This window comes from Silurus meridionalis, chromosome 7, assembly GCF_014805685.1.
Source record: "Silurus meridionalis isolate SWU-2019-XX chromosome 7, ASM1480568v1, whole genome shotgun sequence".
Classification (NCBI taxonomy): Eukaryota; Metazoa; Chordata; class Actinopteri; order Siluriformes; family Siluridae; genus Silurus; species Silurus meridionalis.
Window position 1 is genome coordinate 26592911 of NC_060890.1, and position 25245 is coordinate 26618155.

The 25245-nt window shown below is 40.2% G+C and overlaps 3 protein-coding genes across 4 annotated transcripts in view; 2 read left to right on the forward strand and 1 right to left on the reverse strand.

Annotated features, from left to right (window-relative positions):
- Positions 1-52: 52 nt before the first annotated feature.
- lrit1b (leucine-rich repeat, immunoglobulin-like and transmembrane domains 1b) lies at positions 53-4993 on the forward strand. The gene is made up of 4 exons (XM_046853122.1): positions 53-321; positions 1400-1860; positions 1949-2254; positions 3156-4993. Exons 1-4 carry the CDS (start codon positions 203-205, stop codon positions 4187-4189), a joined length of 1920 nt encoding a protein of 639 aa, XP_046709078.1. The 5' UTR covers positions 53-202; the 3' UTR covers positions 4190-4993.
- Positions 4994-7075: 2082 nt separating this feature from the next.
- On the forward strand, positions 7076-11217 carry lrit2 (leucine-rich repeat, immunoglobulin-like and transmembrane domains 2). The gene is made up of 3 exons (XM_046853126.1): positions 7076-7246; positions 7716-8494; positions 9881-11217. Exons 1-3 carry the CDS (start codon positions 7149-7151, stop codon positions 10672-10674), a joined length of 1671 nt encoding a protein of 556 aa, XP_046709082.1. The 5' UTR covers positions 7076-7148; the 3' UTR covers positions 10675-11217.
- Positions 11218-11240: 23 nt separating this feature from the next.
- The window catches only part of LOC124388465 (cadherin-related family member 1-like), a 41102-nt gene continuing 27097 nt past the window's right edge, over positions 11241-25245 (reverse strand). For both annotated transcript variants that reach the window (XM_046853105.1, XM_046853107.1), the window contains 11 exons: positions 22062-22178; positions 21488-21631; positions 20173-20251; positions 19452-19552; positions 19151-19354; positions 18235-18387; positions 16244-16408; positions 15282-15349; positions 13895-14123; positions 13493-13747; positions 11241-13357 (listed from right to left, as the gene is read on the reverse strand). In XM_046853105.1, coding sequence (XP_046709061.1) covers positions 12794-13357; positions 13493-13747; positions 13895-14123; positions 15282-15349; positions 16244-16408; positions 18235-18387; positions 19151-19354; positions 19452-19552; positions 20173-20251; positions 21488-21631; positions 22062-22178 — 2079 coding nt within the window. In that variant the 3' untranslated portion in view covers positions 11241-12793. The remainder of the gene's footprint in view (positions 13358-13492; positions 13748-13894; positions 14124-15281; positions 15350-16243; positions 16409-18234; positions 18388-19150; positions 19355-19451; positions 19553-20172; positions 20252-21487; positions 21632-22061; positions 22179-25245) is intronic.

Consider the following 25245-nt stretch of genomic DNA (forward strand, 5'->3'; position numbering starts at 1 on the left):
GAAATAACCCACGTCCCTTTCCCTAATCCCACTCGATCCTTTTTATCTGGGGGATTCAGAGCAGCAGCAGCATGGACACAGACGACTGAGACGCTCAGAGACACAACAATGTTGCTGCTGCAGCAGGGACGCCATCAGACGTCCCGTTTTATTTCTTTTTTTCTCTTTTCATTTTTAACTTAGCTGTTAAGACAATGCCAAAATGTGGGTCTTTTTGAGTTTGTGTTTGGCCTTTATCGGGGGACTTTCAGTCCCGTCCAGCGCCTGTCCTGCACAGTGTAGCTGTTTCTTCCACAAACTCAGTGATGGAACCAAAGCCCGGTAAGAACCTGGTGTGTTTTATGTTGTTTTGGGTAAAGAGTGCATTCCCAGTGCAGGTTTTTAATCCTGGCTTGAGTAAGGATGAGATTAACTGCAGTGCTGTTTAATCTTTTCCCAATGTTGAACTTCACAGTGAAGGTTAGCCGAGCTTCTGAAAACCTTCAGCGAATCCTGTGAAGTGCAAAGAATTACAAACAGGTGGAGGGATGAAGCATGGTGGTGGAGTTACTGTTTTCAGAATATTCAATGGAATCAGAATACTTTATTGATTGCTGCCACAATTGTATTGGGAAATTGTTTGGTTGCAGGTTGCAGTTAAAGATCAAAGTAAAAGAAAAGATTTTAAATAAATATACATAAAGTATATATTAAGTGAAATATAATATTTTACAGCATGAAAAAACAAAAGTCAGACTACAATATTAGTTATAAATTATTTCACATGTAATTATTATTAATTATTATAATAATTCTTACAAATTATTATTATTTTTTTTATTATTATTTTTTTTGTATTATTATTATTATTATTATTATTATTATTGTTATTATTGTTTTTGTTGTTGCACTAATGTTATTATTGCACATAATTGCCCAAGATATTAATATTTGCTCGACGGATCAGGACTGTTTTAGCAGCAAAAAGGAGACACAATATTAAGCAGATGGCCATAATGTTATGCCTAATCAGTGTAGAGGACTCAGCAGTGCTGTGGTGTTTTCTTTATCTCAATGCTGAAGTGTTTATCTGAACAAATGCTTAAGGGAAAAGTGTAGTCTGAAACAGAGAGGTGTTTGCAAAAAAAATTGGGAACGTAAAAAGCCGAGAAACGTTGATACCAAACCCCAAACTGCCTGTAGGAAGCAGCAGCGGAACCGAACCGTGATTACCGTATATTTGGAAGTAAAATAGTCTGCAAATGTGGTGTAGCTGATCATTTATTATTATTATAAACAGTGTGAGGGAACGCCGAGAACATTCACGCATTTAGATCTGAACTGCAGCAAACTCTCTCAGTGTGGAAACCACCATCATTTCCTTTTTACCTTTTATTTCTTGATTTCTGATCCTCTCCAGGAGCGTCCTGTGCAGTGATCCTGAGCTCAGCTCCATCCCCACTGACTTCCCCTCGGACATTTCAAAGCTTCGTATTGAAAAGACGGACATTACCCAAATCTCCAGCGAGGCCTTTATCTCCCTCCGAAAACTCGAATTCCTCTGGATGTCCTTTAACTCTCTTTCTGTTCTCCAAGTGGACAGTTTCCGTGGCTTGAGCATGCTGAATGAGCTTCGGCTCGAAGCGAACTTCATCACCTCCTTCCCATGGGAGAGTTTAACTGATATGCAGAACCTCAGACTCCTGGATTTGCATGACAATAAGATCAGCATCATCCCGGCCGAAGCAGCTATCTACATTAAAAACCTGACGTACCTGGATCTTTCCAGTAACAGCCTCACGACTGTGCCATCTGAAGTTCTGCTAATGTGGCTCTCTGCCAAACCGCAGCAGGATGCTGAGAACTCGAAGATGATTTTGGGTAAAATTCCAGATTATTAATCCCTCCACAGCTCCGTAATGAATTTTGATCTGTGTTTGCTCAGAAACCATATTTTTGAATTCCCCAGGTCTTCATGATAACCCGTGGCAGTGTGACTGTCGCTTGTTCGACCTGATTCAGTTCCAGAAGTCTCCGTCATCAGCGTTAGCTTTCATCGACACTCACCTACGCTGTTCAGAGCCTGAGAGCATTTCCGGAGTACTCTTCTGGGATGTGGAGATTCGAAGGTGCCAGGTTCCACGAGTTCACACCGCCGTAGCTAAAGTTCACAGTGTGGTAGGCAACAACGTCCTGCTCCGCTGTGGTACTGTTGGAGTGCCCATGCCTGAGCTCATCTGGACCCGGGCTGATGGGAAAGACATCAATGGCACAGGTGAGCGTACTGTCTCATTTCTACACTTTTAGCAAAAATAATCCTAGCAAATTACTACGAGGGACGAAGTCAAAACGGGGTTTTTGAGTTTATAAAAGAAAAAAGAAATGTTAACTCCCCTGCTACATTAATACACTTATTCCAGTGTTTAACTAACACCTGGAAAGATTTGACATAGAAAGATTTGTCAGTAAGCCTGATTCACTGCTTCACTTCATCACCATGAAACCAGGATTGGGATCGTCACTAACCACCATCTTTCAAACTTACACCATTCAGATGTCTTACTGAAGACTTACTCACCATGCTACTGCGCTCGAAGTCTTCTGTAGATATTCAAAGGTTTATGCCTTCGTTTACAATTAACTTCAGCACCACATGCTGTCCCATGCATACACAGTTGTCGGCCATCTTGATTAGCGGTACATGCGTCATACATGTGCGCTGCCTAACAGTAATAGGACACGCTAACCACTTACCACTGCGTGTAATACCACCACACTAGCATCTATTTTTAAACCTGGGAAATTGAAAGACCAGGTATTACTCGAACGGCCCTCGTAATAGGAGTCCAAGACTTAAAGATTGAAATTTAACAGACTGAGGAAATTTTGTTATTGAGCACAAAAAAGATAAAATGACATCGGTAGGGGAGTTATTAGGTAGGTAAGTGGGTAGGTAGGGTATTCGGTGGGTAGGCAGATAACAGAGGTGGAAGGTGGAAAGTAATTAATTACATTTACTTGCATAACTGTAACTGAGTATTTTATTTGTGTGCTTCTACTTTTTAAAGTATTTTTTTTTTATTTGTAATTTTACTTTTACTTAAAAAAAACAATGCAAGGTGAAAACATCACAACTGGGGCAAAATTTTACAATTAATGCACTTTTTGCTTCACAGTCCATGAAGAACTTTCAGCCGAAGGCATCACCTGGTCCATTCTCAGCATCCTCACCATGTCCTCTCATGACTCGGCCAAATACATCTGCAGAGCCACAAATTTTGTGGGCAGCACCAACGCCGTCATCTCTCTTGTTGTTTCAGAAACAAGACAGATAAGTGAGGTGAAGAAAAGTGGCATCAAGAAGAACGGAAGCTTTAGACGAGCAGGATATCAAGAGAAACCCACCGCAAGATACATTCCTACGACCTCTGCACATACTGAAGCATTTAATGGCTCCAAATCCACAAGGCCATCCAAGATCGAGAGCTCTAGCATCTCTAATGGAGTAATGGACGGCAAATCCACAGAGAACACTTTAGAGATCGATGTGGAAAAAAATGTGTTGAGCAACTTGGCAGCCAACGCTTCGTTCCTCCAGCAAGGCCCGGAGAAAAGAGTGGTACGTTCCGTCAAAATAATCGGCGACACCGATCACACAGTGTCAATCAACTGGCGAGCTCCTTCTGCAACCAACACCACGTGGTTTAGTGTTCTTTATGCCGTATTCGGTGAAAGAGATATGAAACGCATCAATGTCGGTCCCGGGAAGCATCGCATCACCATCGAGGGGCTTGTTCCCAAAACCAAGTATATCGCCTGTGTATGTGTGAAGGGTCTAATCCCAAAGAAGGAGCAGTGTGTGATCTTCTCAACCGATGAAGCAGCCAGTGCAAGTGGCACTCAGAAGCTCATCAACGTGGTGGTAATCACGGTAGCGTGTGTCATTGCTGTGCCTCTCACCCTCATCGTTTGCTGCGGGGCTCTGAAAAGACGACTCCAGAAGCTCATGGGAAGAAGAAAGAAGGACATTCAAGACTCGTATGTAACCTTTGAGACTATCACACCAGGTAACAAGGCTAAAGGGATGGAAGGGGAGTTCCTCGCTCACACCAACAAAGACGAGTCCAACCGTCTGCTCTCGGCTCGCTCCAGCGTCGACTCCGAGGCCGTGAACAAAACCGAAAGTCATCCGAATGAGTATTACTGCTGAAATCAATATCGATCATCTCTGCACTGACTGATCTGCAGGATCTGATTTGTCTGAAGATCTGGAATCTGGAGCCCAGGAATATCGGGGATACATAATATTTGGTTTCTAGAGATTGTATTAAGATGCTGATTGTGAATATGGCGTAAAGAAAAGCATCTTCATGGCCTCTCAGGCATATTCTAAGTGATGTGGGTATAAACACACAGGACATACCAAAAGTATGTGCACCCCTGACCATTATATATAGTACATCCAGAGAGATTTCCAATTAAAAGGTAAAAGGTTTTGCTCAACGGCCCAGCAGTAGCATTGCAGCTCAGTGGTGGTGGGATTTTAACTTACAACCATCTCATTAAAAGTCAAACATCTGAGCTACCACTTCCCCATCACACTTATATAAGGTTCTTATTCAAACAGTTACCACCAAGTTGTACACCACTTAATTACAATTTCCTGTTCCAAACTCCATGAAGACATGGTAATTAATATTCAGGGTGGACTGGAAAAGCATGCAGTTCCTGCACAGGGTCCTGGATTCTACAGGCGCTAGAATGTGAGGAACTGATTAAAGCCCCATGTGTCACGTGATCCCCGTACGGACCTCGTCTTTCTCTTGACTATGTTTTGTGCACAATTCTAGAAACGTAGGTTTTCTCTTGTGTTTTGTACAGTATTCATTGTATTTCTCTCACTCTGCTCTAATAATAAACTAAAATCGAGATGTTCTGTGTAAATAAATATGTTCTCTAATAATCTCTTCCATCTAATGTCTGAAAACGTATGTACAAATAAACGTTTTTCATAAAATATAAGAAACGTGTCAGCAGTTCAGGTTTAGGATCTAAGGCGGATCCTCAATTCCTACATTTGTTGTTTTATTATTTTTCTAAGCCAACATTAATTTTTAAGGAATATTTAATTAATAATTTCATACATTTTTTGTATTATATTTTTCCAGATCTGGATATGATGTAGTTTGGCTACTGAACAGTAATATTTTATTCTAGACAAATTAAACAAAATGACGAACTAAGAGACCCAAACCTGTTCCAGCAGGACATTTGTGCACAAAGTCAGCTCTATGAAGATCTGCTTTCCATGGGTTGGAGTGAAAGATCTGTTTCTGTTTTTATTTTATGTTGGTACTGTATATTTACAGCGTTTGGCAGACGTCCTTATCCAGAGTGACTTACTGAGAAGGTGAGAGTTAAGGGCCTTGTTTAGGGGCCCAGCAGTGGAAGCTTGGTGGGATTTGAACTTGTGACCTTCTGCTCCAGTGTCCAATGCCTTAATAACTAAGATACCACCTCCACCTGATGTATGCAGCACACACTCTCAGATTAGATAACGCTTTCTCATTTCTGATACCGAAACCCAACAGATACTCATCTGATATCAGGTCTTTCAAACACTTAATAAGAAATGTGCAAAAGAAATTCTGAGATGTTGTAAAGAACTGAAAGCTTTAATTCAATTAAAATATCTTACGAAAATCCCACAGACTAAAAATTACAGGATTAAAAATAAACTGTAATGTAATAAACTCGAGCGTATGTTTAAGTCAAATAATATCTGTAATAATTAATAATAACTATAATCTCTCATTATCTGGACACACGTCCAGGTCCAATTCCATTTTTTTTTATTATATTATATACATTATTATATAGTGTATTATATTATATATTTAAAATAGGTGTGTAATGATACACAAAATTCATGCCAATCTCACCACCAACATCAATTTACACACACACACACACACACACACACACACACACACACACACACACACACACACACACACAAACATAACCTCAGGCGCACACACAGTGGTAGTAACCTCAGCAGATCAGTCAGAGCTTTTTATCTTCTATACTGGATTTTCAAGCTTCAGAGATTAATATGGATGTAACAATACACAAATTGTACACTTCAGTATGTACGTATCACCTCTTCATCGATCTGATAGCGATCCCAAGCGGTATCTCCAGATGAAACCCTCTGTAAGTAGTAAAGGCAGCAGGCTGTATTTTTTTATCTCCGCAGCTGTAAGAAGCCGCCGACTTATGAGCGCTAATTAAATGGAGGTTTAATCCGATCCTGCGTGTCGAATCCATGCTGAAAAAAGAGCTTTATCTCTCCGCCTCACTGCCTCCATTTAGTCACATAAAAAACCCAGGAGACTGCAGTTCTGGATTTAGTAATGAAACTAAGAACAACCAAGCTGCACTGCTGGGCCCCTGAGCAAGGCCCTTAACCCTCAACCATTATACGGTCTGTGAATCAGACACTAACTTCAGCTTTTTATTTTAAATCAATACACAATTTAATCCAATATCCAGAGGAATTTTCTATATGAACAAAAGTTTGTGGAAACCTGATAATTATGTGCCTCTTATTGAACATCTAATTCCACATTGAGTCTCCATTTGCTTTTACAATAAGCTCCAGTCTCCTGCAAAGATTTTCCTATAGATTTTGTGGAGATTTGGGAAGATTTGGGAAGATTCATTCAAGATTCATTCAAGACTGGAGGGTGTTAATAAATTCAGGTAGTGATGTCGGTGAGGTGAGGAGGCCTGGGGTGCAGTCAGCATGTTGATTTCAGAGCTCTGTAGCAGATCCTCCACTCCATCCACCGTAAATCAGATCTTTATACAGCTGACTTTGTGCACAGGTTTGGGTCTCCTAGAACAAGTCAAGCGATAATTATGCTGCATTCAAAGACATCCTATACAATTGTGTACCTCCAACTTTGTGCTAACAGTTTAAGGAGGAACTTCATCAGGCTGAAGAAGTCAGGTGTCCTATGTTATGTTCATTTGTGTTATGTGTCACCTCTCTGAGATCTCAGTCAATAGGCGGATTAAAGCACAAGCAGCTTAAGTCCCTCAGCACTTGGACATGTCCTGCGGTCCAGCACGTTCCTCACACTTCATCCACCTGCACCGTAAGCATGTTCCTCACTACGCTAGCAATACTGTTCAATGGCTTTTATTGGGCCGCTGGGTTCTGCGTGACGGGATGCTCATGCACTGAAGACAACGCTGGGAGGTGAGTGATGTTAAACATCTCAAGGTTTTATAAAGGCAGGAGATGTGTGGTGATGGAAAATTTGAAAATTGATACTGTACACGTCCCTGTAAATGAGCTGTTGCTATGGAAACGGTGACGGATCAGAACTTGTCGTTGATATAAACACAGGCCACTTTTAAAGCTGCTGTTATAGAGAATTAATCAACACCTCCTCATTAGAAGGTAGAAATGTGCCCGAGCAAAGCATCATTTAGACGAGTCTAATTTGCGTAAATCTTATAAAAAGCTTATATTGCATAAGTTCTCATCAGTTTCTTCTCAGTAATCTGAAGGGAAATTCGGGTTGTGAGAAAAGCTGACTGTATTTTTGCAGCAAAGTATCAGCATGTTTCCTCCATGTTCCTCCACCATGATTCTACAGATCAGTGGGTTTTTATTTCAGACTCCACCTGATCAATTTTGCTGACAGAATTTCTCTTTGTTTTAGATCTTTATTATGTATGCAAAGTGCTTTGGAATCAATCCCTGAGAACCTTCCTGGAGATTTGATCAAAATCAGAATTGAGAAGTCCCACCTCACAGAAATACCCCAGAGAGCTTTTTCCGCAGTCGGTGCCTTGGAGTCGCTGTGGCTGAACTTTAACACCATCACTCTGATCAACCTTAAGAGCCTTGAAGGCCTGTGGAACCTAACTGAGCTCCGTCTGGAGGGGAACAATCTGAGAACGGTGCCGTGGACAGCCTTTCAGGAAACGCCCAAACTCAAAATCTTGGATCTGAAGCACAACCGTCTGGACGTGCTGCCGGAGTTCGCCTTACGCCACCTTCCCATGCTGACCTATTTAGATTTATCCTTCAATCAGCTTACGGTGATCTCCGCGGATGTTTTTCTCAACTGGCCTCGCTATCAGGTACAAAATCCCAGCAGGAGGGAGGAGAGCGATGCTAATGCAGTATTAGCGCTGCATGGGAACCACTGGCTGTGCGACTGCCGACTCAAAGGCTTCGTGGACTTTGTTAAATCCGTCAGTCCACCCATCATACTGATGAACTCGTACCTGTCCTGTTCAGGTCCAAAATCAAAAGACGGGAAGTTTTTTCATGAGGTTGAACTCAGGAATTGCTTGAAGCCAGAAAGTTCTACACCTGACGCTAACGTCACGGCTTCGCTTGGCTCCAATGCGACGCTGAGGTGCCTCGTGAAAGCGAGGCCTGATGCTGTGGTTCGATGGAGCTACAGTCTAAAAGCCATCAGAGGATTCACAGGTAAAGGTGCTGCTCCTGCTGAGGAACACGAGAGGAATCATACTAATACACACTCTGATGCAAAACACAGCGAAAGGTGCAAACCGTACTAGTTTTCCTGCATTCTTTTATCTTATATGTTTATATGTGAGAAATAAAAAATGCCTAATAGTCACTAGTCATCATTAAGGACATTTCAGCCCCGGTAGAACAAAAGTGCACTTTTACAACAATTAGACCATCACTGGTCATCATTTCACACTAGTTTTGAGTGATGTGGACTGGTCTTGGATTTTCTTGGAAGTTTGGTTGTGTCCATACCTACTGAAATCTCCAGATTGTTGTTCTTAACAACAAGACAGACTGGAACCTGTGGTGGCCTTCATTTTTAGGTTCATCGTCCATGTTGAGCATTTTGAGATGCTTTTCTGCTCACCACAGTGTTTTCAAATTATTTGGGGATTGTTGACTTCTTGTTGAACCAACTTGGTAATTATTTTGCCCCAATTTGTATAAATGTTAGAGATGTTTGATTGTGAAATTTGCAGAAAATCTGCGGTTTCTGAAAAAACTTACCCTGACCAAGGTCACTGAGATTTTTCCCTATTTTGATGTTGACACCTTGACTTACACTTCCTGTCTGTAATCAGATGACTTGCTCCACACCACATTAGTTTTAAACTCACCTTGATGTGTGGTGACCTTCAAACCTGCAACTGAATGCTACAGAACCTTAAACCCACGATCCAAAGTCTCCATGTGTAACATTTGGATCGTGGGTTTAGTTTATTACATCAAAGCACCAACCAGAGTCAAGTCAAGACAAGGTCTCTACCCCGAGGTTACGTCTACACTAATCCGGATAAATAAAAATAAAAACGCCGTTTTTGTTTAAAAATCGTTCTGCGTCCACACTTTCGATTGTTTTTCAAAAGTTGCTCATCCATGCTGAAACGTCTTAAAATGCTCACATCCCTGTACCACACATGAGCAAAACCTAAGATGCTTCGGCCCGCGGCATTTCTGCTGCCAAAGAGTGCCCTCTGGAGGAGTGGTGGTGAATTGTCCCTGATGAATGTTACACCATTGAAACCTCCACAAGTCACAGACCAGAAGGCTACAATATTCTAAGGCTGTTCTTTGAACAGTTTCATCCATTAAAAATAAAATGTCCATTTGAGTGAAGTAAGTTCATAAATGCTAATCAGATTACTGGGTGCAGATGAAACACCAGCAGTTAAAAGGGTCTATATTAAAAATGGCGAACATGCAGAATAAATCTGTGGGCAAAAGTATTGTTTACTGTATATCTGGAAGAAGCTTCAGTAATATTTAATATCTAACAATGATGTCCTATTAACATATTACAATGTCTTCACAATCTCTTCTGTCTGTTTCACTCTACAGTGTCTCAGTCTCAGGTGAACGACGATACGATCGTCTCGGCTTTAATGATCCCGTCAGTCCGCTCCTCTGATCACGGCCTCTACAAATGCAGTAGCAGCAACTTCATAGGAAATTCCTCGGTTAGCATCCAGCTAAATGCCCTGCACTCCAACACCTCATTGGCGATGCCCCCTGGCTTTTCTCTGCACTCTGTCAATGAAAACATTTACATCGATATCCGAATCTCCAAGCAGACGGTGTACGGAATAACCATCGAGTGGTACGCGGCGACGGAGAACCCTGCTGAAACATGGTTCACTGTCCATTTCGGTCACTACGATTCTCCAAAAAAAGAGGCTCTGTACATCGGCCCAGGTATCAACAAGTACTCGGTGAACAATCTCGAACCTGCTACAAAGTACGAGGTGTGCGTCTCGCTGAAGAACCAGCCTCCTCGTCCAGAGCAGTGTATCGTATTTGTGACTGGGAGCAGCACGAACGAAGTGGAGCAGCGTGAACGACTCATTCACATCATTGTGATCGTTTGCGCCATGGTGCTTGCGGTTCCTGCTGGGATGTTCGCCTGCACCACCAACACCAGAAGCAGCTGCTTGGATCGCTGCACTCAGGTCTGCAGCAGAACTCGAGGAAAGAGAGACGCAAAAGACTCTCACGAGAACAACAGGCAGGGGACGTTCGACAGTCTTCAGGCAGCCAGTGACGAAGGACTCTACAGAGATTCGGGTAAAGAGCGGAAGTGGAGATGGCGCTCGGAGGATAAAGGGCAGAGGGGCAACAGTGCACAGCTCTACTAACAAACACAATGGAGATATCTGTGAAAACTTCCCCAATGGGCATGGCCTAATATTTTTATGAGTATTAGCAGTATGCATTGTGCATCCCCATCCAATTAGCTTTGGTTTGCCAGTTTGCTAAACCTCCGTGGGGGTGGGGTTTGCAAAATTCTTCCTTATGATTGGTCAAAAGGTTTGCATGATCGTAATGGCAAATAAGTCATGCTAAAACACCCCCCCTCCCCCTTCAAAAATGTAGAAAATCCATCTTTTGCTGTAGCTACAATTTGTCCTGCAGTTCTCTGGAGGAATTTATAACACCTGAAATTAACATAATAAACCTTTTAGAATATAAAAGGCCATGCCCACAAGTGACAAAAGTAGCAAACCGAAAGAGACGAATTTGATAGAAAGATGTCCTGTGATTGGTTGATGTATTTGGCGGTAAATGTTCCAGTGACTTTTTTCTTCTCAGAAATGGTGGATTTTATATGTTAAAATAAAAAGTGTTGTGTGGAATCATGTGCCATCGTGTTGTGTTAAATAAACGTGATGAATCGCGGAGTGATGAGCAGCGACTCGTTGACTCGTGTCACGTCCATATTTATTTCCAAACAAGTAAAAGACAATCAGAGACTTTGTGTTGAAACAGAAGGACATTACACGCTTCATTACAGCAAACTGCTCATCATACACAGATCAGTATTTTCATAATCTGCAGGGAAACGTGTCCGAATGTATGGCGTTCGACCAATCGGATGCTTTTTCATGAATTATTTAGAAATAGAAGCGAAATAGAGATTGAGGCTCTCAGATCATCAGTGTTTTATATATATACTGTATATATATCTTAATCTTGTGTGATTCTCATTTTTCTTCTCCTTCTCCTTCCTCTTATTATTGTTATTATTAGTAGTAGTAGTAGTAGTAGTAGTAGTAGTAGTATTATGAGTAAAGAATCAGCTCCAAGTCAAATATTAGAATAAAAGCTGCAGGCAAGTGAGGGTTCAATATAAAATTCTACACAGATGAAAAAAATTCAATAAACCTGGTCTCTGTTGTCTGCCATCGTCTATAAACACATCAACATTCCCCAAAACAGATTTTAATTCTAATTGATTTTATTTCTAAATATTTTTCAGCAACACATCAGTGACACTGTACAGCGTATTTACAATTTTGCCTTCAAACCAGGAGGAGGGGCTTGGAGGGAGGGGGTGGAGTCATACTACTGAATAGCGCTACATTTAGTGGGTGTGGTTAAAGACAGAAAGTTTTACTCAAAAATTTACTTTTTAGCGACATTAGCTTCCTAGCTCAACTCTAACGTTGAAAAAAAAAGTAAAAGAGGATCGTTCATTTTATACGTAAATGCTAAACACTACAACAAAACAAATCCAAACGATTTGCTAGGACCAACTGCTTCAGGTTCTACGTTTCTTTAGTTCCCCTGCAGGATTAAGCTTTAAGCTGTTACTATTGTTTGTTGCACACATATAAGATCATTGCCTGGTTCCATTTTATTCTGTAGAAGGATACATTATGCTCAGAGATCGTTGCTGCCTCCAGTGAGTGTTCACAGCTAGCAATGTCAGCTTGACTCGCTAAAATAAATAAACAAGCACGAAGCTGATCTTATTGCTGCGTTGTTCGAATAACATTTAAACAGCTAGCTTTGCTACGCGGTTAATATCACATTTCATTAAAAGAAAATGCTGGACAGGTCACGCTCACAGGAGACAAACGACAAACATAATTGCTAGTTTGTTTGGGACACGAGGAACATTTCATTTGTTTATGATTAAATACTGCAGCAAGCTTAAATAAAGTGCAACGGAAACGTGGGTAAGATTTACGCGCTCGTCTTTTCTCTTGTGTATTCTATTTCTTACAGATTTGATTGATGTAGAACTTCACTCGCATGTCGGTTGGTGTGAATAAACTACGATAAAATGATTTTTTTCACACTTCACTTTTAGCTATCTGATTATTATCATCTATAAAGAGGCATGGCGTAACCCGGACCAGCTGCCGCAGTCCAGCATTTCATAATTATAAACTCATACTTCCAGTTTTGAATGACCGCAGTGATCTGTGCTAATCTGGTGTCTTCAGGATCTCTGCTAGCATGTTTGTGGTTTCAGCAGTAGTAGCCTTGATTGGCCTCGATGATCTTTTGCTCCAGCCTCTTCTTTAGCTCGGAGACCAGGGCCGAGCTGACATTTCCCTCTCTCCTCTTACTCGGCTGATCTTCTGAATCTCTGCTACTGATGGATCTGTCACTGGAGCTGCTGGAGTTCAAGGACCCTGAGACGGTAGGTACGGCGCCCTGACGCTGACACGTCCTGGGGTAGTCATTTGGCGGAGGTGGAGGGAGAATTGGTGCATGCGGTGGTGGAGGTCTGGACCACGATCTGTCGTTCTTTGCATTGTTCTCCACATTGTGATCGGCGAGGACCCTGTCAGGAACCTGTGAGTTTTCAACAGTGAAGTTCCACTGCTGGGGTTCTCCACGGCGGCGCCGGATGACACGGCGATACGGCCCGATCCTGTTAGACTTTGTGTTGCGCAAGTAAACCGCTGTGGAGATCACCACGGTAACCATCACCATCACACCAATGATGCCAGCTGCCACGCCCAAAGCCTTCACAGGGTTTTCTCTGCTCTGCATTAGAAATGCCACCACGGGGGCCGAGAGCTGATTCTGAGAAAGAGCACAAACATGACGCTGAAGTTCTGTCCTGATTGGTCAGAAATTCTGAGAGTAGAGCAGGTTCATATTAATGCGCTCATTCTGATATGTGCGTCTGACATAAGTACAAATGCAACTGTGACTTACAGCTTCAGTGATGTCGAGCTGGACCATGGCGGTGGTCATGAACGAAGGAGATCCTCGATCTCGTGCCTGGACCACCACTGACCACTTGCAGTCATATTGTTTGGTGATGTTCTGCACCATCTCCATGGACTTGATGAACGACTTAAGCCTGATCTCACCCGTGCTGGTGTTGATGTAAAAAACATTCTCCGGTTCAGCCTTCATGATGGAGTACTCGATGACGTTGTTGGGTTCTTCTGCATCTTCATCCACAGCCTGAACACAAGGAGGGAACAACATCACTTATTGCCTTCTTTACCATTTGAACTTTACAACCAGATCCATCACTGGGTTCTACAGGCTAACATTCAGTAATTCAGCACCTGCATAACGTTTCTAATTGATATTAAGCAAAGTTCACACCTCTATTTTCACAGCAGTGCCGAGGATCATGGTCTTCTCCAGGAAATTTTCAATAAACTCTGGAGAATGATCGTTCTCATCTAGAACCGTGACAAAGACCTCAGCCAGGCTGTACTTCCCCTCGCTGTCTTCTGCCTTCACATAAAAGTTATACTTTGACTTCACCTCTGCATCCAGAGATGCCCAAGGCTGAGTGTAGATGATCCCTGAGGTTGGGTGGATGAGGAACCTGAGGAACAACATACATGATTACCAATATTTACTCCTGAGGTTCATGCTCAAGTCTGGAGAATTATGGACTGATACGGTTTTATAAATTTTACAACCTATAACGGTTCTTCAGTTCTTCATAATGTTCTTGAATTAGAACCTTATAACAGACTGTTTTATAATGAGTGAGGATTAAAAGTTAGGAACCATTAATAATCCACGGAACCCCTTTAAGAACCCTTTAAGAACCTTTATTATCTCAAGGTATCCAGAACAAACTCCAAATGTCATTTAGCTCCACCAATAAGTCGATTGTTCGCTAGCAGCTAGTAAGCTAATATAGGCATTATTTTTTGCATGAATCCATTTAAGTGTTAAATCCTTTTATGAAAAGTCTCCAAATTCATTTCTAAACCCTGTGGATACTCAGTCTCTCTCTGTGCTTTGGTGAGCCGGAGCTCAGCTGCTGAGAATTCACAAGTCTTCTGCGAGCTGTGATCTTTCACACGTCTCTCATCGCACCTCCAGCTCCAGGACGGGGATGAAGGCATACATTAGCGGCTTTTTACATTTTCCGCTCACTTTCTTCTTCTCATCAGCATCTCTCTCTTTCTTTCTTTCTTTCTTTCTTTCCTTCTCTCTCTTATACCTACACCTGTCACAGCACATCACATGCTAATTAGACTCGGATTCACACCGCGAGGCTATTTTTACTCGTCTAATCGGATTAGAGGATCATCTCTCAGCTTCGCTCCTGTCTCTGAGTAAATCCGGGACTGTGTCCCGAATCGCTTCATACTCACTATATAGGGCATTGTGTAAATGAGCTGGATTTATACTGCAATGTCCAAAAAGTACAGTTTGTATTTTCATAATCATCAAATCCCACAAAACACCATGCAGCTATAACTGGGGCACAAGCGTCAGGTAGGGGTAATAAAGACAATTAGGGGCCACACAAAAATGGTTTAGGGGCAATAGATACATAAATGTATAACCTGTAGACAGGGGACATTTCTAGTCATCTAGTCATCTGCTATGAGACATTTATAATCACTTATAGATTTTAACAGGACATGTAGACTCAATTAGGGGTAAGAATCCTCCACATGTTGTCCTCTCTAAAGTTTTGAATAAAGATAAAAGCAGGGTGCCATTATATTTGAACAGAACTCACAGATCAGCTCCAGAGCCGTAGATGGAGTATTTCACCTCTCCCCAAAGCCCAGAGTCTGGATCTGATGCCTGTGACATCAAAATATTCACAAGGAGAAAGAGCTTTAATTCTGTCCAGTAAACTGTGCCTAATACTGTCTAATCTCCACTGTCTGATGTCTACTGTCCAGTCTGTACTGCTTAATGTTTACTGCCTAATCTATACTATCTGAAGTTTACTGTATCATCTTTATTGCCTAATATCTATGGTGCAATCTCCACTGTTTAATGTTTACTGTCCAATCTATATTACTACTATATATATTATTTACTGTCTAACCTCTGCTTCTTAAAATCTACTGTCTAATCTCAACTGTTTATTGTTTACTGTTTAATCTCTACTGTTTAATATCTACTATCTAATCTCTGCTTCTTAATATCTACTCTCTAATCTCTACTTCTTAATGTTTACTGTCTAATCTTTATTACCTAATATTTACTGTCTAATCTTTGCTGCTTAATATCTACTGTCTAATCTCTACTGTTTAATCTCCAGTTTAATGTTTACTGTTCAATCTCTATTACCTAATATTTATTGTCTAATCTCTACTGTTTAATGTTTACCATCCAATCTTTATTACCTAAAATTTACTGTCTAATCTCTGCTGCTTAATATTTACTGTTTAATATCTACTGTCTAATCTCCACTGCTTAATGTTTACTGTCCAATCTCTATTACCTTATATTTACTGTCTAATCTCGGCTGTTTAATATTTACTGCCTAATCTCTGCATCTTAATGTTTACTGTCCAATTTTTATTACCTAATATTTACTGTCTAATCTCTGCTGCCTAATACCTTCTGTCTAATCTATACTGTTTAATATCTACTGTCTGATGTTTTCTGCTTATTCTCTACTGTCTAATGTTCACTGTACATTAAACGTATGTGCTCAGTGTTTGGATTGTTGGTGTTTGCCCTCACAGTGATGGTGGTGACATTGGAGCCCCCAGGCGAGTTTTCCGGGACCCTGGCGATGTAAACCTCGGAGGAGAAATGAGGCGTGTTGTCGTTTATGTCCTGCAGGTGGATGATGATGTCTGCGGTGGAGCTGAAGCGCTCCGGGGTGTCGATCTCCACTGCTAACAACTGATTCATCCCAAACATATACACATTAAAAATCTAAATCAATATTTTCTCATGTTATCAAATTTGATAGAAATCCCAGTATATATCGTATCTCACAAAAGTAAGTGCACCCCTCACATTTCACCAACCATTTTAGTATCTTCTCAAGGGACAATACTATAGAAATGAAACTTGAATATATTTTAGAGTATCAGTGTGCAGTTTGTGTAGCAGTACAGATTTACTGTCCTCTAAAAATAACAACATACAGACATTACTGTCTAAATAACTGCCAACTAAAGTGAGTGAACCCTCAGTGAACATGTAAAACTGTGTCCAAAGTGTAAATAGTGTGTGGAGCACATCGTTATCCAGCACTGCTTTACTCCTCCTGGGTGTGAAATTCACCAGAGCTGCACAGGTTGTTGCTGGGATCCTCTTCCACTCCTCCATAATGACATCACGAAGCTGCTGGATGTTACACACATGGAGCTTTTCCACCTTCTGCTTAAGCCTACAGGTGCTCAATAGGGTTCAGGTCTGGAGACATACTTGGCCACTCCATCACCTTCACCTTCAGCTTCCTCAGCAAGGCAGTTGTCATCTTACTTGCATGTTTGGGGTCGTTATTATGTTGGAAAACTGCAGGTCAGCCCAGTTTCTGAGGGAAGAGCATCATGTTCTGCTTCAGAATGTCACAGTACATGTTGGAATCCTTGCTTCTTTTAATAAACCAAATCTCCCCAGCACCAGCAGCTCTCATGCAGCCCCAGACCATGATGCTACCACCACTATGCTTGACTGTAGGTGAGACACAATTTTCTTGGTTCTCCTCACCAGGGTGACTCCACACATGCTGGAGACCATCTGAGCCGAAATAGTTAAGATTAAGTCCAATCAGAACAGAGGATATGGTTACAGTAGTTCATGTTCTTGGACAGGTCATCTTCAGCAAAGCGTTTGAGGGTTTGCTTGTGAGCAGCTTCAGAAGAGGTTCCTTCTGGGTCGATGGCCTGCAGACCGTGTGGTGAAACCTTTAAAGCAATGCTGCAGCACTCATGTGTCTGTTTTTGAAGCAGCTTCTGCACCTGACGCACAGCACGAGGACTCGACTTCTCTGATGGACCCTTGTGAGGTCTGTTCTGAGTGGAACCCGTGTGGAAAAACTTCTGTATGACCCTGAACACTGTACTGTAACTCAAATTCAGGGTGATACTGATCTTCTTACAGCCTCGGCATCTTTGTGGAGATCAACAATCCTTATTCTCAAATCCTCAGAGACTCTTTACTATGAGGTGCATGCAGAACATCCAGTGGTCAGTTTGAGAGAATTGGACTCAAACACCAAATTGTAACTGCTCTACTACATGATACACACATTTATATGGTTCTAAAAAGCAGCAAGAACATGAACATGATGAATAGAACATGTGACTTTGCTTGTTCCATGCAAAAGTTTGTACACCTCTGGAGCTAAACACATAACTGGGAGTTTGTTTGTTAAATGTTTATGTAATGTGTATGGAAGAAGTCTCCAGTGTCAGTGGTAAATCTGTGCATTTCCATCTTCAGGACAGGCAGGTTTACACTTTTTCACGGTTTCTTTGTTAAAAATTACATCAAGCTGCAGGTTTTTTTCGTATTAAATGTGAGGGGACTGAGTGTTTATAGCTGCTATAATGTAGGAACTTATTCAGAAGATGCTCTTTAACATAAAAGGTAACAAATAAAAGTGACATCATTTTTTCAGGAAAATAAAAATGTCTCATATTTGCCATATTTCTGGCCATGTTTACAGAGAAACAGAGGTGTGTGAACTCTACCTCCGATTTTCAGTGGTTTTGTACCTTGAATGTCAGAAACGAGTGTTTTTCATAGTCGATGGCGCTCGAGTTCTCTACAATAATGGTGACTTGGGCTTCGTTGAGGACAGTCTGAGGGACGACACGGAGAACTCTCCCGGGTCCCACCAGCCTGAGTCTGAACTTCGCATTCGCTCCCTGAGAGAAGAAACAAAACACACAAAAGTTCTTCAGAAATAACTGAGAAATTCTACGTCATCATCCTGAAGATGTTTTGTGTTTGTGTTCACGCAGAGATTATTAACTGTAAACGTTCCTCCAGCTGACTATTGTACACTTTACGGCCGAAAGTTTGTAGACACCTGACCATAAGTTTGCTATGTGCTTCTTTTTGAAATTTCCACATTTAATCTCCATTTGCTGTTATAATGAGCTCCACTTTTCTGGGAAGATGTTACACTAGATTTTGTGGAGATTTGTGGAGATCCATTCAGCTACAAGGGTGCTAGTAAAGTCAGGCACCGATGTAAGTGTCTGGAGTAAAGCAGATCTCTACAGCAGGAGATCTTTCACTCCAACCAGGGCCGTAGCCATCATTTCAAAAGTGGGGGGGGACGAAATGTGTAGTGTTACCTGTTTTTTTTTTTCCTCCACTAAAAAAGTGAGGGGGACGAATTAACTTTTTATAAAAAGTGCGGGGGACATGTCCCCGCGTCCCCCGCGTAATCTACGCCCCTGACTCCAACCCATGTAAAGCAGATGGATTTTTGCACAAATTACATGCTGGAACAGGTTTTGGGTCTCCTAGTTCAAGTGAAGGGAAAATTTTAAGCTGCAGCATCCAAAGACGTACGATACAATTGTGTCTCCAAAAGTTTGAGGAGGAACCACATATGTCTGGAAAGGTCAGGTGTTCCAATACTTTGACCTAACAGAGTATGTGAAAGCGGCCGTTCGTGACCTGGTCGGAATCATTGACGGTGATTTTCAGCCCTCGGAGGATTTCTCCCTCAGGAGGATGTTCACACATGGTCAGCTCGAATCTGTCCTGTCTGCCCGCCTCGCCGTAGAACGTGGGCGGATGGTTGTTTAGATCCACCACGCGGATAGTCACCACAGTTACAGCCGAGTCCAGCAGCTGGCCCTCAGGCGCCACCTCCCACGCCTGGATCCAATCATTAAACAGTCAACCTTTTACTTACAGCTTAAACAATAATCTTTGATTATCCACTGTGACACAGCACATCGTTCTCCCTGCATACCTTCACTTTCAGCTCATATAACTCGTTCTTCAGCTGGACAGGATACGACATCAGAATGATGGAACCGCTTGAGCTGTTGATGCTGAAGGAGCCATCACTTCCTGGTGGAAACAGTCAAGGGAGAAAATGCGATTTCATTTTTTATATTATTATTATTCAGAAGTTTTGGAAAAACATGCATACCTTGAAAAATAGTGAGGAAAAAAAAGAACAAATATATAATTTATTTTATTTTAATATTGTACAAATATAACAGAAAAGTGGCTTTAATAATTTTGACGAAATATTTTTTTTTACTTTTTATGAAGCCATGTATGATTATAATTATAATATGGTCATCATTTAATTTATTCTATTTATTTATTTTATTTATTTATTTTTTTTTTGAATAAAAGTTAGAAAAAAGTTTGTTGCAACAATTGCTTTGATAAAATATATGACAAAAACAATAAAAAGAAATGTTTTAAACAAACAAACAAATAAACAAACAAATAAACAAACAAACAAATAAACAAACAAACAAACAAACAAATAAATAAATAGAATAAATAAATAAATAAATAAATAAATAAATAAATAAATAAATAAATAAATAAATAAAATTGTCTTTTTTATTTTGTATTAAAGATAGATTTTTTTTCTCAGTGTCTTTGGAAATAAATGGATCTGATCTATGATTATATAATAATCAATAATAATATATTGTGATTACGCTGCTTACCGTTAATGATGGAGTAATGAATTGGGTTTGGGTTGCCCTGATCCCCGTCCTTGGCTGACACTGTGAATATTTCCGAGCCCTGAACACATGAAGGGTAAAATGAAATGAATGATTTTTTTTACCCTCTATTATTTTTATTGTATATTGTGAATACTGTACAACAACCCGTGCACTAGTGGGCGCTGTGGAGATCCTCACACCTCTACTGTTCACTGTACACTGAGTAAAATCCTGTATTTTAATTTACTGAGATTTTTCAGAGCCCCATGTTACAAATTTCAATCCAGTCTCACACTAGTTTGGACTCGTGCTGGCTTTTCTGATCCAGCACGAGTTTAAACTACCAGAGTGAGATTGGATTGACCAGAGTCTAAAGTCACGATCTAAACGCATCTCTTTCATGCATTGAATTCGGTATTAATCCAGTCCGATCAGAACCAGCAGCTTTAGAACCAGTGGATTTTTTAGCCAGTCATCATTCTGCTTCTTTGCTTTTCTGTGCCTGTATTCATCATGCAGTCCTTCTCCATATATAGATCTTAATATACAACATACAACATTCATTCTCACTCTTATTTGCTCAACAGTTTCTGTTCACTGCATATAATCTCTCGGCCTCCACATGGTCCACAGCAAAAAAAATTAATTGCCTTTATTGTAATCTGTTTTCCACTAATTACAGTAACATTCCAAAAAAGTGTCCAGGAGATAATATTCTTCATCATCATCATCATCATCATCACCATCACCATCATCATCATCACCATCACCATCATGATAATTATTTTCTTTATCATTATAATCACCATCATCATCAGCAGCAGCATCATCATGCCAATATTCTTTATCATAATAATCATCATCCTCCTCCTCATCATCACCATCATCTTCATCATCATCATCACCCACACCACCACCATCAGCATTGTCCATATCATCTCAATGATGATGGTGATGATGATGGTGATAAAAGATTAAGATCATCTTCATAAATAAACTTCAACACTATCATCATCATCAACATCTTCATGATGATGATGGTGATGAAGACTCATGATAATAATATTAATAATTATAGAATCTTTATTATAGTTCATATTAATTTAAAGATAATCATCTTTATCATCAGCATTATAAAATAAATCATCATAAATAAATGTCATCATCATTATCATCATCATCATCATCATCATCATCACAATAATGATGATTATAATAATAATAATAATAATAATAATAGTTATAATAATAATAATAACAATAATAATAACAATAGTAATGATAATAATAATCATAATAATAATTGTATACGTACCGGCTCTGATACTTCGTAAACGTAGGCGAAATACGGTGTTTCCACAAAGGTTGGGGGCGTGTCCTGGGCATCGAGAACGTTGATGGTTATGGTGGCTGATGATGTCATGACCTGGTGTTTTCCGTTATATTTCCCTCCACCGTCCTGAACACAGCAGATGAAAGTTTCCCAAATTAGACTTTTTAAAATATTTTATTCCTCTGACGCTGCAGCAACTCATCAGCTATAAGTCATTTCCTCATGTTATAGCAGCTATAAACACTCAGACCCTCAGCAGCCTCTCTTTTCACTCTCACGCTCTCACACTGGGTATAAACAGAAATCAGGTGTACTTCTGACTGCTATAAAACACTGACACTGGAGACGCCTTCCACACATATACATAAACATAAACATCTCCTAACAGAAATCTGACTAAACTGTTGCTATAGAAACCATGATGCATTAATATAAACATGCACTGCTGTTGGAGCTGCTGTAACAGAGAACTTATCAACACCTTCTGACCAATAACAATCCACAATCCCTTAGAAATCACTGAGTAGTGCATTATGGTGTTTGGTATGAAGGTCACCTTTGCTACCACGGTGATGAAGTGTGTGCTGGAGGTCTCGTAGTCCAGCTGCTCGCCTGCTTTGATACGCAGCACACCACTGTGACCGTCCACCGTGAACTTGGTTTTAGGAGACGTCTAAAAAAATTCATAATGAATGATTAGTAGAGACTCAAAGCACTTTTGTACGTCGCTCTGGATAAGGGCGTCTGCTAAATGCCACAAATGTAAATGTAAATGATTATTAAACAATATACCACCATCATCACTATAATTACCATCATCATCACCATCATCACCATCATCACTATTATCACTATTTATACCACCATCATCATCACCATCATCACTATTAATACCATCATCACTATCATAACTATTAATACCATCACCATTACCGTCATCATCATTATCACTATTAATACCACCATTATCATCATCACCATCATCACTATTAATACCATCACCATCATCACTATTAATACCATCATCATCACCACCATCATCACCAATCATTACTATGAATACCATCATCATCATCATCATCATCATCACTATTAATACCATACTATTGTTTCATTAAATCAATATTAATTATTATCTTTATTCTATACTGTAAAAATATACTTTTATTATATTATATTTAATTAATATTTAATCAGCTATAATTAATCAATGAGGTGAATAATATCTGTGTAAACAAATTCTATAGATTCAGAATCAGTATAAATATAAAATCAATATAATATAAATATAAATATAAATATAGTATTAACACTGTGTGAAGTCATTTTAAATCTCCCATTTATGTCTAAGATTTTAGAAAAGATTGTCGCTGCCCAGTTCTCCATCATAGCACAGAAACTGCTGTAGTTAAAATCACTAATGACCTGTTTTTAGCTTCAGACCAAGGCTTCATCTCGCTGTTAGTTTTACTAGATCTTAGTGCTGCATTCGACACTATAGATCATGATCTTCTCCTAGATCTCTTACGGAATTACATTGGCATTCAGAGACAGGCATTAAGCTGGTTTAAATCCTACCTGTCCGATCGTTACCATTTCGTGGATTTAAATGGAGAGCTATCCAGGCTAATGCTAGTGAACTATGGCGTGCCACAAGGTTCAGTTCTAGGACCCCTGCTCTTCACAATATACATGCTTCCCTTATAAAATATTATTAGAAGGCATGGAATTAGCTTCCATTGTTATGCTGATGATACTCAGCTATATATCTCATCTAAACCAGGCGATACGCTCAATTAATCCGGATAACTGAGTGTGTTAAAGAAATAAGAGATTGGATGACTCATAACTTTCTACTTTTAAATTCTGATAAGATGGAGATTTTGCTCATCGGCCCAAAAACTAGTATACAGAAGCTCCAGCATCTCAACCTGCATTTAGACGGATGTTCTGTAACCACTAGTTCAACAGTAAAAGACCTGGGAGTTATTTTAGACAGCAACTTATCTTTTATAATCATATCAACCAAGTTACAAAAACAGCCTTCTTCCACCTTAGAAATATTTTTAAGCTAAGAAATATGTTGTCCATATCCGATGCAGAGAAGCTCGTCCATGCGTTCATGACCTCCAGAATAGACTACTGTAATGCATTACTAGGTGGATGTCCTGCGTCATTAATAAACAAGCTTTAGTTAGTTCAGAATGCAGCAGCCAGAGTTCTCACAAGGTCAAGAAAATATGACCACATAACCCCAATCTTCTCGTCCCTACACTGGCTTCCTGTTAAGTTTCAAATAGACTACAAACTACTGCTACTCACTTATAAAGCACTAAATGGATTGGCTCCCATGTATCTCTCCAGTCTTTTAACACGCTACAATCCATCACGCTCCCTGAGATCTCAGAACTCTGGGCTTCTAGTAGTTCCTAGAATAGCAAAGTCCACTAAAGGTGGTAGAGCATTTTCACATTTAGCTCCTAACCTCTGGAATAGTCTTCCTGACAGTGTTCGGGGCTCAGACACACTCTCCCAGTTTAAGTGTAGATTAAAATCATATCTTTTTAGCAAAGCCTACACATAACACACATCACATCATAACCTTGTGCTCCAGAACATCTGATCACATGCACATTATCAACTTGTGCTGTTAATATCATGAACAGCAGCTACGCTAATTCCTCTCCACTGCTTCTCTTTCTCTCCCCATCCCGAGGCTTCCTGAGGTGTGGCCAGCTCCAGTCACGTCCCACCTCATGAAGATTATGGACTTTAAAGAAGTAGATGCCAAACTCGAAAACATCCTGAACCATCTAGAGACGTACCAGTGCCAATTGGATCCCATTGCATGTGTGGAGTTTGACATTGGACCTCCTGAAGTGTTTAAAGGCTCTGGCATGGAGAAGCTGATGCTGGATCTGTGATGATCACAAATGTTGAGCTCAGTAGCTCCTACTTTTATACCAAAGACTGTAGAAAGAACATTTACTTATAATCTTATACTCCAGTACTCATGTTAGTTCTCACTCTCCAGTGTTAGAATTCGAGTTATATTTATATTGAGTTTGTAATCTTGCGTACCAGTGTAGATTTATTCACTACTAGAGATTTAAAGCACGTTTGTACGTCGCTCTGGATAAGGGCGTCTGCTAAATGCCGCAAATGTAAATGTAAATGTAAATGTTCTGTATTGTTGAAAGATTTATGATCAAACTCTTGATGTCACCCAAATGAGGATGGGTTCCCCTTTTGAGTCTGGTTCCTCTCAAGGTTTCTTCCTCATAACATCTAAGGGAGTTTTTCCTTGCCACAGTCGCCACGGCTGCTCATCAGGGATAAACACACACCATTCACCTTCACTGTTGATTTGTGTAAAGCTGCTTTGAGACAATGTCTGTTGTGAAAAGCGCAATACAAATAAACTTGACTTGACTTGACTTGATTACATGTTTATAAAGGGTTATAAAGCAGCAGTGACTCACTTACAAAGGATATAATGATAAGTGTGTATATGTGTGAGTATTCACCAAAACACACACACACACACACACAGATCCAGTCTGCACCCAAATGTGATTAAAGTAATTCTGTAAAGCAGCAGCACTTCTTCTGACCACCTTCTGCAATGTCTTTACAGATGTCGTCGCCTTGTAGTTGATTATTTTCCTACAAATGTTTATTCGTAATTGTAATTATTATTATTATTAATGGCATCATACTTTTTAGCCATTTATAGTTGC

What these genes read in the sequence shown, in the direction of transcription:
- lrit2 (XM_046853126.1), top strand. Translation starts at nt 7,149, where the DNA reads ATGTTCCTCACTACGCTAGCAATACTGTTCAATGGCTTTTATTGGGCC. An exon ending in ACTGAAGACAACGCTGGGAG is followed by an intron (nt 7,247 to 7,715) that starts GTGAGTGATGTT and finishes TCTTTGTTTTAG; the next exon opens with ATCTTTATTATGTATGCAAA. An exon ending in AGCCATCAGAGGATTCACAG is followed by an intron (nt 8,495 to 9,880) that starts GTAAAGGTGCTG and finishes TTCACTCTACAG; the next exon opens with TGTCTCAGTCTCAGGTGAAC.
- lrit1b (XM_046853122.1), top strand. Translation starts at nt 203, where the DNA reads ATGTGGGTCTTTTTGAGTTTGTGTTTGGCCTTTATCGGGGGACTTTCA. An exon ending in AGTGATGGAACCAAAGCCCG is followed by an intron (nt 322 to 1,399) that starts GTAAGAACCTGG and finishes GATCCTCTCCAG; the next exon opens with GAGCGTCCTGTGCAGTGATC. An exon ending in GAAAGACATCAATGGCACAG is followed by an intron (nt 2,255 to 3,155) that starts GTGAGCGTACTG and finishes TTTGCTTCACAG; the next exon opens with TCCATGAAGAACTTTCAGCC.